At 46.7% G+C, this 15562-nt stretch overlaps 1 protein-coding gene across 2 annotated transcripts; it reads right to left on the bottom strand.

Annotated features, from left to right (window-relative positions):
- Positions 1-304: 304 nt before the first annotated feature.
- On the bottom strand, positions 305-12475 carry adm2a (adrenomedullin 2a). Of its 2 annotated transcripts, none has more exons than XM_012818730.3 (3): positions 12342-12475; positions 11697-11946; positions 305-2089 (listed from the first exon to the last, which is right to left on the bottom strand). In XM_012818730.3, exons 2-3 carry the CDS (start codon positions 11792-11794, stop codon positions 1654-1656), a joined length of 534 nt encoding a protein of 177 aa, XP_012674184.1. In that variant the 5' UTR covers positions 11795-11946; positions 12342-12475; the 3' UTR covers positions 305-1653. The 2 variants fall into 2 exon arrangements, with proteins under 2 accessions (XP_012674184.1, XP_031414717.1); XM_031558857.2 differs by having other exon boundaries at positions 11697-11851.
- Between the last annotated feature and the right edge of the window lie 3087 nt (positions 12476-15562).

Here is a 15562-nt window from a genome sequence, read left to right as displayed (position 1 = left end):
CACAGATGGAGCTGATGCAGAGGTTTTTCAAACACCGTCAAGAAGTGGTGTGATTTGCTCATCTGTTTACGTATGTGTGTGTATGTGCATTTATGTCTGTGTGTGTGTGTGTGTGTGTGTATGTGTGTGTGTGTTTGCGTGTGTGTGTGTGTGTTTATGTGTGAGTTTGCGTGTGTGTGTGTTTGTGTGTGTTTTTGCATGAATGTCTGTGTGTGTGTGTTTGTTTGTGTGTGTGTGTGTGTGTGTCTCTGTGTGTGTGTGTGTGTGCGTGCGTGTGTGTGTGTGTGTGTGTGTGTGTGTGTGTGTGTGTGTGTGTGTGTGTGTGTGTGTGTGTGTGTCTCTGTGTGTGTGTGTGTGTGTGTGTGTGCTGTGGTGGCTCCCTATGAACAGAGGACTGTTGGGGCCCCACAAGGTCAGTGAATTCCATGTGATGTGGGCACTCAGATTAGGGCTCATTAATAACCACTGGTAGGAAAGTCATGATTTATCACGTTTTCACGTTGTCACGAGTCACGAGTCACGAGTCACGTTGAGGTGGTGGGGGCTCATATTTGGCTCTCAGCCCCCCCATCCCACCCATGGTGACTGTACATTAGCTGGGAACTACACTAATCTGCATCAAGGATGGTGGCGAGCTGGGGGACTGTATGTATCATACCCACCGAATACTGTGGCAATGACAGGAGGGACAGTAGCAATGACTGCCAAATAAAATAAAATTAAATAAAATTAAATAAAAGGGGAACACAAATGATGACTGACCATGTCACCGCAGTCCACTTAGTGGCTGCCTTCTGTGGAGTGTGTGTGTGTGTGTGTGTGTGTGTGTGTGTGTGTGAGAGAGTGAGAGAGACAGAGGGATGGGCCTTTGCCAGTTGGGAGAAGTCCATTTGACACTGGGTGGTCTGAATCTCCTGTGTGGGGCAGGTTGAGAGGGTTCAGGGGGAATTTCAGAAGTCAGTCCAGCGCTCCCCTCATCACTGGCACCAGACTCAATCCTGTGCCACACACCCCCACCCCACTCTCAGGGGGGAAAACTCCACTTGAAAGAGTCGTCCATTTGCCCAGCGGAGTAGAAGCTGACAGGCATCAAAGGCCACGGGAAAGTCTGGCCAGGACGGTTTGGCATCACAAGGTCCAGAGAGGGATGATGTTGGAGGTTAAGAAGCCTTTACACTCATGTTAACAGGATTAGTGTGTCAATTTGAGGCACCTCTGCTGCCCGAGAAGGATGTGTGAGTGTGTGTGTGTGTGTGTGTGTGTGTGTGTGTGTGTGTGTGTGTGTGTGTGTGTGTGTGTGTGTGTGTGTGTGTGTGTGTGTGTGTGTGTGTAAGTAGTTGGGTGGGTGGTGCAGTGAATGTCCAGCCATGTCTAGCAAGTCGGTCACTCTTCATTGGTCCCTGTTGGAGGAACTGTAGGTCAGCTCTGACCATCCAAAAGCCACTGGAAACTCCTCTGGGAAGATGGACACTTCATCAAGCATTAACTTAAGGGAGAGGGGGGACGCAAACATGTGGACTACATCAGCCTCTAAAGCAAAAGGCTTTTCTGCGATACGAACTATACACCAACTATAGATAGGGATTAAGAAAAGTTTTGATGTCATGTCTTGGTTAGATGATGTCATGTCTTGAGGGCTGTTGCCGCAGCAACTCATCCGTAGCTGTGCGGGCTCCGCGGGTTGATGGGGGAGGAGTCATCGCGGCCGTTCTGGCCAATCAGCTGGTAGAGGCGGTGACTGAGGTTCTGTACCTGGCACGTGCCCAGCACACACCCCACGCGCATAAGCTGGGGCTGACCGTGATGCGTGTGGTGCCCACGCGAGTGGGTGTTGGCATAGCGACGACCTCTCCGCTTGGGTACCGCGTCTTCTCCGTCCGACAAAAGAGGGGTATTGGTGACAGTGGTGGTGGCTGTCTGGGTCAGCGGGGCTCCTCTGACAAGTATCGCCCTCCAGAAAAAGGTGCGGCTCAAGTCCAGGGAGGGCTCGGCATCGGCGGTACCAGAGGGAGGGGAGGTGGGTGCATCCTGGGGGAGCGGTTTGCTCCCCTCCACCGGCTGAAGGGGTCTGCCAAGGAGGAGATCCAAGCTGAGGAGAGAGCAGAGGAGAGAGGAGAGAAGTGAGTAGGCTTCACAGTAACAACGACCAACTTCCTGTTGGTGACTATCAACTTCCTGTTTCTGACTATCAGCTTCCTGTGGCATAGGTTTTGTGTGAGTTGACAAGGTTATCCAAGGTGATTCGTCATCTACACCCAAATCTACCTGGGCCATCCTCCACCCTACCTGACTCTAGTCACGTCAGCTAAGTCTCCAACCATATTACACAGGTGCGTGTGTCCTTGGTCACCCGTCACTTGGTCACTTGGTCAGTTGTGATACAGCTTGACAGCCATAAGGCTACAGATCAAGAGTAGCAGAAGCCAAACCAACTCAACTGGCTTTGGCTTTCCAGAACAACTGAAACTGCACAAGAGACAAACAGACTGTAATGGCCACGTGTAACAAGAATAGAAAGATCCAAATAAACAAAGTCCAGTGTTCGGCTGTTCCCTCAACTCTGTGAAGCATTAAACCACTGCAGACAGAGAAACATAAAAGTTTAGTTTCAAAATATCCATGGATCCACATCAACCCCATTTAGAACATTAATGGTCCGGATGGCGCTCCAGTGTACAGTACACTGACTAGCATCACCATCCATTTACTGCAATGGGCATAGCTGACTGGATGTTTTTTATGACGGAACCTGGATGTTCCCGACACAGAAAGACAAACACAGGGACATTTGGGCTATCAGGTATGCTCAGCTCATCTCCTGTTTAAAAGAGTGGACATAGATAGAAGAAGACAGTGAGTGATCAGCAAACACTTTGTCCTGGCCTAAATGCATCGAGCCACTGCTACTGGCCATCTGCTGCTATCCAAACAGAGCAGAGACCACTTAAACTTGACCGTGTGGATGCACTTGAGCCAAGGTGTGTGTAAGTGTAAGTGTGTTTGTGTGTGTGTGTATGTGTGTGTGTATGTGGGAGGAACGGCTGTCGGCAGGGTGTACGTGTGAGTGGTTGTGTGTGTGTGTGTGTGTGTGTGTGTGTGTGTGTGTATGTGTGTGTGTGTGTGTGTGTGTTTGTGTGTGATACATCCATATGTGTTTGCTCCAAAGCTCCCAAGACCTAGAATGTTTGAAAGGAGCCATTTTGCTGGTATACAGCACCTGCTAGCTCTACCTGCAAGCTCTAAAGCCCTCTCATATAGCGACTCTGGTCCATTCACCTTAACCCATAAACTAAACGTCAGGGCCCTTAGGGTAATTATTAGCACAGAAGTGAAAGCTAATTGCGTTAGGAAAATGTTAGTACCAAGGTCAGAGCACTAGGCTAATCACTAGCAAGAGGTGGAAGAGCAGTCACTCTGCAAAAGGTCACCTCCTACGCGAGACTGTCAGACGCAGACAGATTAAAGAGATCTTGTTTGTTCTTGTAATTATTTGTTATTGTTTTTTTTTGTTTTCCGAGCTCAAATTAATGCCTAAGAATGATAATGCTCCACATTCTTTCACTGTCTAGAATCTCCAAGTGAACAGAACAGGGTACTGGAGGTATGTTCCCACAGTGGAGTTACACTGCTTGCCTGCTGGGGGGGTGAGGGGGTGGAGGTTATAATAAGAGGTTCCAAAGGCCCCAAACATGACTGGCTCCAGGAAGGGCCTCTCTCTCCCTGTCTCTTTCTTCTTTCTCTCTCTCTCCCTGTCTCTTTCTCTCCTTCTCTCTCCCTCTCTCTCTGTCTCTTTCTCTCCCTCCCCTCTCTCCATCTCTCTCTCTTTCACTCCCTCTCCCCCTCTGTCCGTTTCTCTGCCCTAAGATGGAATGTGAGAAATGACAGGGTTCTGCTCTCTGTGAGACCAGCCCAACACTCAGAAGGCCATAGCTAAGCAAAATGGATTGTGTTCTGGGACTGAAACACATGGTTCTTCCAGACAAGTCCTGAATTCTCCAAGCCCCCAGAGGTCCTAGCTAATAAGACTAAGTCTCCACAAGACAAGCAGTGGTTTGATTTAATGACTAAAACCCACAACAATATTTGACATGAAAAAATGGAGGGCCAGTTGCTTCCAAAAGTAGACTTTATCAAAACACCTTTCCTGTCATATTCATATATCATGCACACACACAAACCTAGAGTACTTGTATTTATGTCTTGCGGTGTTTTACATTAGATGCTGTAGGAGAATACTTGGCTTAGGATTCTCCCACTAGGAGAAATATAGACTTCATTTCCCAGAATGCAGAATTTGAGTGAGCAGGGGAACAATACAATGCAAGGGATGGGGCGGTGGGGCACGATTTCCTGGCGAGGAACTATGCCAGCCAGTCTCTCAGCACGGGCTCAGTGGCATCGCCATCAGGCTACAGCAGCTTGGGTGCCAGAGTGCCAGGGTGTGTGCGTGTGTGTATGTACCAGTGTCTAGACTGGGATAAGTATGCATACTTGTTTGTCAGCACCTGTACAAACAAGTGGGTCAAACACACACACACACACACACACACACACACACACACACACACACACACACACACATACAGAGCGCATCTTCATAGAGTTTATCATGGTCTCTGCACAGGCTTGGAGCCCACATCTGACCTTTCCCTCACAAAGCGGGAGGACTGAAAGGTGATATGAGCTCCTGAGCAGTGCGTGTCTCCAGCCCAATATAACCAGACTCCAGCACCTGTGCGCAGAAACCCAATCCAGCCGTAGCCATAATGAACACTCAGGGAAAGAAAGACAAAGAGAGAGAGAGAGAGAGAGAGAGAGAGGGATGCTGAGTTTAATTTATAATTCCATGAAAAAGAGGTGAGGTAGGGAGAGGGGGGGGGGAGTGGAATCTTCCACAGTCTGGGGAGCAACGCAGAGTCATGCACACGAATACGCACACACACACACACACACACACACACACACACACACACACACACACACACACACACACACACACACACACATACACACACACACACATACACACATACACACACACAGCAGGACTCAACCTCAGTTCCTGAGTGGCATATACAATTACTCTCTCACGCTCCACGAATGCACTGATTGCGAACTGTACACACACACACACACACACACACACACACGTGCGCACATACAAACACACACACACACACACACACAGAGTGGTCAAGCTGGACTTGTGTTTCGAGAACTTTAATCCCCGTCGTCGGAACATATCCACGCGCTAGCGCCAGAGTTTGGCCACTCACCTATCCTCTGGATTGGCAGGCGGCCATCAGAACCCTGTGATGTCTTAACAGAGCTGTTTCCCTGGTGATTGAGGTGGGGGGGGGGGGGGGGGTATGGCAGCCGTCAGGTCGGGCGTGCTGCTCTTAAATTACGCATCCTAGTTTCATTGGCTCCAGAGGAACTAGGCTACGCTATTGAATAAGACATGACAGAGATGTGAAAAGAATACCAGTACCTATACTCTCCTCTTTGGTCGTGCAAGAAGAACTGATACAGTCCTTATGGCTGAGCGAGCTACGCTGACAGCCTCATCAGATGGTTCTACATGGAACTATGGTGACATTTCTGAGAACTCTGCAAGCGTCCCCCTGACATGACCTCATTCCCAGCCTTTACAGTGGTTTGTGTCTCAGCAGATAATACAGCCTAATGTGCTGTCCCCTCTTTCACCTGTGTGTGTGTGTGTGTGTGTGTGTGTGTGCGTGCGTGCGTGCGTGCGTGCGTGCGTGCGTGCGTGCGTGCGTGCGTGTGTGTGTGTGTGTGTGTGTGTGTTTGAGGGGTTGCCTGGAAATTCTACCTGGTCATTTCTCATCCATCTCTGTGAGATTATGGTGGAGTTTAAAGACCTAATCCTGTCCAGTTGGCCAGTACTCTGCGTCTAAGTGACTGGAGGAGGATCAAAGGCTGCAGTACTTTAATGGTCTACATTTAATTGCCTCAACTTCTGTTTGAGATTAAATCCTCTTTTGTGTTTCATTATCCCATGCTACTTTTACCTTGCTTTATCTATTCTAAATACTTTTTAACTCTTGGATGGAAATTAATATAGAAGCTCTTTCTGTGTTTTACCCTTAAACTTTCTGATACACACACACACACACACACACCTGCAAGTTACTGCTTCCTCTGATGACAGGGCTTATTCTGCAACACACAAGCATACTTGACTGGCGTCAGATTTATATGTTCGCTGGGCCTGTATCCATGTCTTTTACCAATTAACATCCAATCTTATCTAGTACTGAGGGAACACTCAATTTAGCCATACTCCCAAACCGCTAAGTGCACCAGACCAGTGTGCCAAACGAGACACACCTTCTGAGTCACTGCATAGCATACATCCTGCTGACCTCAGCATCCCAACGCTGTCCAGGAGTATGCTGGATTGTGTGTGTGTACGTGTGTTCATGTTTGTGAGTGTGTATGCGTGTTTGTATGCGTCTGTGTGTGTAAGTATGTGTGTGTTTGGGTATGCGTGTATGGGTGTATTTACAAGTAAGGGATGTGTATACGTTTGTGTATGAACCTATTTTTATTTGTGTATTTGTGAACCTGTATGTGTGTATGTGTGTGTGTGTGTGTGTGTGTGTGTGTGTGTGTGTGTGTGTGTGTATGCGTGTGGTCTGTGAATGTATGTACTGTATTTATGACCAGCTTAAAACTGTGTGTATATGTACATCCGTGTTTCTGTGCGGTGCAGGAGTGTGTTCTTTGGGGCCGGAGGAATGCAGGTTTTAGCCACTAATCCCAGCTGGAATCCTGCCTGTCGGGTGTGTTTCTACGTCGTTGCCGCGGCAGCCGTAATGACCACCGCAATCACACGCACAAGCAGTGGCCGGAGCGGAGCGCTGCATGGAGCGATCGTACCGTGAGGGAAAGAACTGCACCCAGACACCCAGATTTAAAGTGTATGGATAGAGGCCAGGGCCCGATTACAAAGCAGCCCATCAGAGTCGTATACCACAGGAACACACACAAACACACACACCCTTCCGCATAAACCCATCCATGCCCACATATACACACCGATGTAGTGGCAGCTTCTCTGCAAACCAAATTGCTTTGACCCGTATTCTTGCTCGATGTAAACAACAACAAGGTTATGTAAAGAGACACAAAGACCTGTACTGTCTCTCAGCCATAATAAGAGAAGAATGCTCTGAACATCTGAACGTCCTTGTTCAACTTGTCAAACAGAGAAGCGCAGAAGGTTTACTCTTTAACGTCATCCAACGGGCCCGCACACGAACACATACACACACACACCAACACACACTACGCTTACTTACTATCGGTCAGCCTTTACGCAATAATGTGTTTTTAAGTAAACATTGATTTTAGATTAAGCATGTCATTCCTCCTGAGTATTGAGACAAATGGGAAATGCCTGTTCGATACACACTGAAATACTGACTGACTGGAAAACTGTTCACGTGAACACACACAAACACTAAGAAGCTTCTCGTGGCCAATGTTTGTCAGGTCAAAGATCTTTGGCTCCGTATGTGTGTGTGTGTCTGTATGTGTGTGTGTGTGTGTGTGTGTGTGTGTGTGTGTGTGAATGCGTGAATGTGTGTGTGTGTGTGTGTGTGTGTGTGTATGTGTGTGTAATGGGTCGTCTTCACCACAGTCCCAGCAGACAACATGTCTTAACAAGACTGTGTAGGTCTCGGCTGCCAGTTTAGCACCCTGGGTTTAAATCTGTGTAGAGTCAAATCTCTCACTGGAGAACAAAACCTCAAGATGTTTTACAAAACTGCACCAGGGCGTGTGTCTCTCTCTCTCTCTTTGTGTGTGTGTGCCGGAAACTGCCAGAAAGGTCACCCTCTCCGTGTGTGTGTGTGTGCTGTTTTATCCCCGCATGGTCAATTTTTCAAACAAATGAAGGAGAGAGTTCAGTCGGCCCCCGTGTCCCTACTCAACAGAGGTCACTGCAGATACAAACAGAGAAGGCCTGAGATGCCAACAGCAGGAACTCTACAGAACAGCAATACAGTCTGTTATTGTTATTGTGAATCGCTCAGATTGTGAGGCTTTGGGTCTACAAGGGTCGATTACACTAAGGTGCAGCGCAGCCAGACATATGTTACAAAACACGTCTTGGGACAGCAATGGGGGGATTTGGCCTTAACCATTAGCATGTTTACTGTGTTTGAAGTCTCTAAGCCACTCACATGTGGAGCTAAAAGTAGCAGCACTGGTTCAAAGCGAAAAAAGAACAGTAGTGATAGAGCTTTTAGAGAGTTGTGTGTGGGTTTGACTCCAACAGCCGATCTGGTTTGGGAGTGATTTCAGCCTAATCTATGCCAAAATTTGAAATAGTTGTTTCCCCAGAGGGGTGTTCACAGCTCAATGAGTCAACATCATACATTGCCCTGTGAAGACTGTATGGTTTCATCTTTTAAGCAGCAACATTTAGAAACCCAGTTCTTGTCTCTAACTGTATTTGGTTTCGTGATCCCCTTCTGGTGTCAAAATTTCAGTCGGGATAAGCTATTTCAGGAGATTGTCCTGTGGGTGAGTTGGCGAAATTTTGTGTTCCCGAGCGTACTATGAACAACTTGTCAAGAACAGGGTGTTCTATAGTGGGGACGATAGATGCAAAGTTACACTATAGAAATACAGGGGAAGAAAGAGAGCTAGTGAGAGAGAAAGACATGCACATGAAATCACAGAAAGTGCTTCAGATGGGAATTCAGGTAAGGGGTGTGTGTGTGTGTGTGTGTGTGTGTGTGTGTGTGTGTGTGTGTGTGTGTGTGTGTGCGTGTGTGTGTGTGTGTGTGGGTGTGTGAGAGAGAGAGAGAGTGTGTGTGTGTTAATGAGTGTGAGAACAATCTGTCAGCTGTTTTTAGTACTGTTTTTGTGCTTGCTGAGTCACACAGCAAATGTGCATCGTGGCTGATAGTAGCCCCTGTATTTGTGTGTGTATGAAGTGTTGTTCCACAGATTTCCATGAATTGGTCGCCCTGCCTCTTTAAAGGAAAGTCCACATGGCCGATCGATTATAATGGTCGAAAAGCACTGTGTTTATGTGCATGCATGTGTGTGTGTGAGTGTTTAAGCATATGTGTTTGCAGAGAGAGAGAGAGAGAGAGAGAGAGAGAGAAAGAGAGAGAGGTTATTTACTGCATCAGTTTAGTGAACGCAGGTGTTTTACTGATGGGTAAGACCATGTGCCTTAAACACCTGACAACCAGGCTGTAAATAAACACACACACACACACACACACACACACACACACACACAGAGAGAGAGTCATACCCTCACCGCTATCAAATGTAGGTCAACATTACAGCAAGGAACCCTGATGTTAAAGTTTCACTCTATGAAAACCAGCTGGATTGGACACGATGATCATCATCTTCAAGTCATCTTAAAACCAACAGACCCCAGACAACCCATCAGTGTATCCTCATCCTCAAGTTCAAATCAATGGTGTCTGTAAGGAGAGTCGTACACCCTGTTTGCAAAGCCGCTCGCTGACTCTCCCATTGATTCTGCTATACTGCTGTGTCTATTTCTCTGTACCTTCCGAAGGCTCAGCTAGAACACAGCACAAAGTCACCTCTGCCAAAGGTAGCTAAACCCATAGGGAACAAGTCCAGCCGGTGCTTATGCGTTTGATTTGCATAACACAGAACTAGTGTATTTTAAAGTCAGTCGATTTTTTCCCCTCCTAGTCCTGAGCCTAAAGATGATGAGTCATTGAAGGCAGCCAACAGTGGATATTACTTTTTCTTAGTCTGTAATGTTATATCCCCTTCTCTTTCTCTCTCTCTGTCCCTCTTTTTCTTTCTCTCTCTCTCTCCCTCTCTCTCTCACCCTCTGTCTTTCTCCAAACCATGTTCTTCATTTTCAACAACAAAAGTGGAAAAACGAAAATGTAGTTTTCTCCAAGATTCCACATATGACATAAATACATGTCAGCCAGAAGAGGGCATGCCAACCCTATGACATCTCTCTCATCAGTTCTTGTCTCTAGAATTCGAGACTGAACTGCAAAAAGATGGCAATTCCCCACAGGACACAAATAAATAATATATCTGTGTGCATATGTCATAATGTACAGCAAAAATACTCAGTGATTCATCTCTCTCTCTCTCTCTGTGTGAGAGATTGTGTGTGTGTGCGTGTGTGTGTGTGTGTGTGTGTTTGTGTGTGTGTGTGTGTGTGTGTGCTGGTAACTATGAAACTATGTAACTGCCAGTTTGGCATTGCCTGGTGTCAGCTCTGCTTTCTGTCAGACTGTTACTGTGAGTGAGAGACGTGGAAAAGTACAACCACCACGCAAAGCTGTTCCTGTTATTAATGCAGGATATCTATCCTGACTCACAACTCTTACACTACAATACAAACTGGTTTTTCTACTTGAGTTCGGCGGACTCGTCTACGAAATATTTACGTATTACATTTCCACGAAAGAAGCAGAACAGCGGGTTGACACTGAGTTGCATAATTGAATTAACTTGATTTATTCAGAAAATAAATATTAGGTACGGTTCGCTATGAAGCCAACGACGTGTTACATATGTAGAAGAAAAAAGTAATCTTACATTTTTTTGCTAACAGATATGTCACTTGCTACCGCCGCTATCCTATTCAGTCTTTGGCAATTAACCTTGACTCTGAACTGACGCAAGTCGTTATCATTGCGTGATGCACATCTGTAACACACTGCGAGAGGACCAGCTGTCAAACAGAACAAGCCAATTGTAGCTTGTTATTTGAATGATACCGTAGCGCTTTAACATCTGTACAAAAAAAGATGATGCAATACGGAATGGCTTCTAACAACTCTAAAAGTTTTAACATCACCAGAACTGAACTGTGCAAACGGGACAACATTTTCTTTAACAAAAGCGCACTGCGCCTACTGTTTGGTATATTATAACTGCCTAAGAATTGCTGATACAAAGACCCACTGCAATGTTTCAACTTTTCCGCGAAATTAAGTGACAAGCCGAATGGGTCAGCAAAAAACATAACAGACAAACTATTAAAACACAGACTACACAGCACAACCCAGCGTATCCCATTTCGCATAAATGCTGACAGAATAAACGCATCAATCACTGAAACTTTTTCTGTTTATATTCGACTTTACCTTGTTGGCGCGCAGAGGCACGCGATGGTAAAGCCGCGCGGAGCCTGTGCGTTTCTCGTGGCACGTCTACCCCAGACTGACCTTGTTCACTCGGACTGCTATCTCCCCGCCACAACACCCGATGCGAGATTAATCCATTGTGTTACGATGTAACTTCCCATTCCGTAAACTATGTCCGTGCCAACAGGTGTCGTTCGTGACAAGAAAACCTTTGCCCGCCGTGATAACTTTGCCCGTTCAAATTCAGTACCAGTCAGAAAATGCTCACCCAGCATACGTTTTTATCCGCAAGACAATACTTCTGTACTTTAGACTAACACACGATGAAATAAACTAAGTTATCTCATACACTTTATTAGCCTATTGTCTGGCGGTATGCTAAATTCAGCTCTCAAGTCGGACAGCTGACTCTACCGCCGACTCTCTCCACCGCCGTGCAGTGGCAGTGTTTAAACGCGGATCAAAGACAGGGCGCACCGCTCTTATCTACAGCGGTAGCTGTGCTGGATGGTGTACAGATGCTGATATATAGCGGGATATAAAGAAGGCTCTTACCTGCTCCACTGAAGATGGTTGCCAACTGGAAGGGCAAGAAGCTGCTGGAAGCAGAATAGGCTGATGCAATACACGGCGACCGGGAGAAGGCAGCGCATCGTGGGACACCTCTCTCACACACACCCCTGCGGGATAGGAGGTGGCTCGCAAAGTACCTGGAGAAAGTTAAAATCCTTATGGACCAGGCTCTCCAAAAGTTGTGTTTAGGCTTCAATACTGTAGTCGACGATCAAAAGAATTGGCAACAAGCCTGCAAGAAATAATTGTATGTGTTTGAGTTTTATTATAGAAAAATAGTCTGAATTCGTCACCTAATGAACTGTTGGATAGTTAGGCTGTTGCATCAGAAATTCCAAAGCAAACTTGAAACAAAAGTGCAATCTACCACTCCAAACAATGCACGTATACAACTATGAGCATCAGATGTTCAATAATATGTATTTTATAGCCTGTGTAAAATTATGAAACTTTATTTAAAAAAATGAATTAATTCAAATGTATTCTTTAAGAAAAAAGCAGCAATTATTTGTTAAACACTCCAAACAATGTATTCATTCTAAAATGTATGTTAATGGAAAAACTCCCCAGAAGCTTCAAAATTTCTTACATGATTAATGATGTTAATGATGTAGAAAACCTCCCTACCGTTTATGACGAGTTTCTGGCAAGTACTAAACGCGTCTTATGATTTTTTCCCACGAACCGCGACGCCTTGGTCAAGATCAAGTTCTTCTTCTGACTTCTGACTGTCGCCTCTGTGCGCGGTGACATTTGAACGGTTAAATAATGAGTGGGCGGGGCTGGCTCCTGGACCAGCGCCAACCCGTTGCCTTCTTACCTGCGGTACAGTGATGCTTTCACTTGCTCCTTTTGCTAATAAACCATTCCCTGTCTGCAATATTTACTTTGCAAATATTTGGCAACAGATAAAAGGTCGTGATCTGACAAGATCTTAATATACCTATTATGAGTCTGATACCAAGACATTATTTTATCAGACGTTCCCTTTTGTTGTCGATGGAGGAGGGGAGTAAGTCTTTGTGAAGAAAATAAAACATTCTGTTGCCTATTAAATCCATATCCTGGTTTCCTGCCAAGGCACAAGCCTTGACTTCATTTAACCAAGCTTTTGTGCTACCATAGTCTAGGTGGGCATATCTTAGCAAAGAACTGAATTCCCCTGACAGAGAGGTCTCGAAATATCCACATCAGTTTGAAATTCCACATCAAACACCATCAAAAATTCAACTGACCCCCCCCCCCCCTTACAATCCCAGATATGTGACTGTAACTGCTTACTGTCCACACCCCCCCCCCCCCCCTATCCACATCAGTTTGAAATTCCACATCAAACACCATTGTGTGTGTGTGTGTGTGTGTGTGTGTGTGTGTGTGTGTGTGTGTGTGTGTGTGTGTGTGTGTGTGTGTATGTGTGTGGCACTGAACATGTAATATCAGGACATTCCTGAAGGACTTCAGACCCATGCTTGTGACTGGGCCAGCTCACACACTTGCCCAATGTCTCCACTTTGCTGTAACGCCCTACACTGTCCAGCCGCAGAGACTCGAGCCAAGTAGGTGTTTGTGTCTGTGAGAGAGAGAGAATATGTGTGTATGGGTGAGATGGGGAGGTCTGGGCGGTGATTTGACTGACATCCTCCGGGAGTAAGGGCCGAGGCTCACCAGCGAATCACATTGTCTGTCCAAGGGGGCTCTCGCTCCAAACAGGAAGTGACCAAAGACCCCAGGGAGGGAGACAGAGTGAGAAACCAGATCAATGCTCGATCTTTCTCCCTCGCTCTCCCTTGCTCTCTCTCTCTCTCCCCCGTTTGCTTTCTCGCTGTCTCTGTCTCTTGTACAGTCTGCCTGGCTCGGCTGCTTTCTGTCTCTCTCTTTAAAAAAATTTTTTTATATATAATCTCGGAAATGGAGAATGAACATGGTCTATCTGACATGTCCACAAATGTCTCTAAATAATATCAAATAATATGATTTGGTGCAAAATAAAAGAATATGAAAAGAATATGAAAATGAATTGAATAGAACGGTGGTTATTTGATTCTGGATTCTTGGGCCTTGTTCATTCTCGGTTGGCGATCTGACACACTTCTTTTGCTGCCTTGTGTCTGTCGTAGTCATGGTTGGTATCCCTGCCTTGTACCTCTTCCTATCATCTTTCATTCTATCTTTCACTTTCTCTTTTCTCATTTTCTCTGTCCCTCCCTCTCTCCTTCCCCCTCTCCCTCTGTCTCTCTCCCTATCTCTCCCCCCCCCCCCCCTCTCTCTGTGTATTGGGTGGAGGACTATCCCTGTGGTGTGATTTGTCTCCTCAGGCCAAAAGCCAGGCTCAGGGCGTCCCTATGGGGGCGAGCTCCATTGTGGATCAGTATGGTGCATATGGGGAAGGGAGTGTGTGTGCATGTGTGTGTGTGCGTTCGTTTGTGTGTGTGTGTGTGTGTCGGGCTGAGAGCAATAGAGTTCCGAACAAAAGAAGAGGGCATTTGTTTTCTCCCTCAGGCAAAGGCCCCTCCACAGACTCAGTCACCCCACCCCAAAGCCTTCTTCAGTGGGGACCCTTCTGTCCAGCAGACACTTTTCCCTCCCTTTCTGTCCCTCTCTCTCTCCCTCTCTCTCTTGTTCTCTCTGTTCCCCTACCCCTTTTTGCTTTGTCATTCTTATTCACTCCCCACCTCTCTCTCTCTCTCTCTCTCTCTCTCTCTCTCACTCACTGAGGCCTGACATGAGAGCTTGACGCAGAACAAAATCAGTGTGTTAGCAGGTGCACACCCATCATCTGTTCCCCAAGCCAGTGGAACTCTATTCCACACACACACACACACACACACACACACACCAGCCCTGATTGACTCATGCAGGGGGATTTTTCTTTGTGTGTGTGTGTGTTTATGAAGTTGCCCAAGGAAATGCTGGTTCCTTTAGAACCCTTGCATTTCCCCTCTGGCAGACCCGAGATGATATGAACACTGGTCATGTCACCATAGCAACCCATTTTAAGCCATCATGATGGGCTATAAATGGCAGTCAATGATGTGACTGATTCTCTGTGTGTGTGTGTGTACTGAGATAGATCAGTGACGGTATGTCTGTTGCTGAGTTAAATGTGTGTGTGTGTGTGTGTGTGTGTGTGTGTGTGTGTGTGCCTACACTTGAGGTTGGTCTGCTGCTGGACTGAATGCTCCATATTCATGAGATAAAGGGGGCCTGGAGGGCAACACAGTCTGCCCGCTTCTTCTGGAAGCACACACACACACACGCATGCCCGCACAGACACTCTTTACATATGCCCATGGATATGAAGTCATGCATATTCTTCTGCACACTCACACAGAAATACTAAGGGGAGCATTGAGGTCTTTGGAGGGTTGATGATTTTGTGTGTGGGGAGTGGGGGGTGGGGTCCACTCATGTCAGCTGGCAGTCAGCCACGGGGGTTGTAGTGTGTGACCTGCTGTAACCCGCAAGCTTTGATGGTCTTCCCTGGAATTTAGAGAATTTAGCCCCCCCAACCATCCTCTCTACCACACACACACACACACACATCTCCTTTCTGCCTACCCCCTTTCCTTATGTGGTGTGTGGGTGGGGGAATTGGGTGGTTCAGTCACTGCTGCTGTCATACAGTTTACCCCAGAGGGGGCAACTTGCCCCAAATCTGCCCCTTCAAATTATCTTATGCCTCCAGATTATGACCAGGGGCCTTAGCTTCTGTTCTCACTCCTCCTGTTCTGCATGCCTTAGCGTGTGTGTGTGTTTTTGTGTGTGTCTCAGACCTGGGATTATAATCCTCCCTCCACACGCTGTGGCCTAATCCTAGTCTCAGCAGGCCTGGCTGGCTGCTCATTGGT

Source organism: Clupea harengus, chromosome 21 (assembly GCF_900700415.2).
Source record: "Clupea harengus chromosome 21, Ch_v2.0.2, whole genome shotgun sequence".
In the NCBI taxonomy this organism is placed as follows: Eukaryota; Metazoa; Chordata; class Actinopteri; order Clupeiformes; family Clupeidae; genus Clupea; species Clupea harengus.
This window is presented reverse-complemented; position numbering and strand designations above follow the sequence as displayed.

Coding starts and splice junctions, on each gene's coding strand:
- adm2a (XM_012818730.3), bottom strand. CDS start 11,794: ATGCGCTGCCTTCTCCCGGTCGCCGTGTATTGCATCAGCCTATTCTGC. Junction 2,090..11,696: donor AACCATCTTCAGTGGAGCAG/GTAAGAGCCTTC, acceptor CTCTCTCCTCAG/CTTGGATCTCCTCCTTGGCA.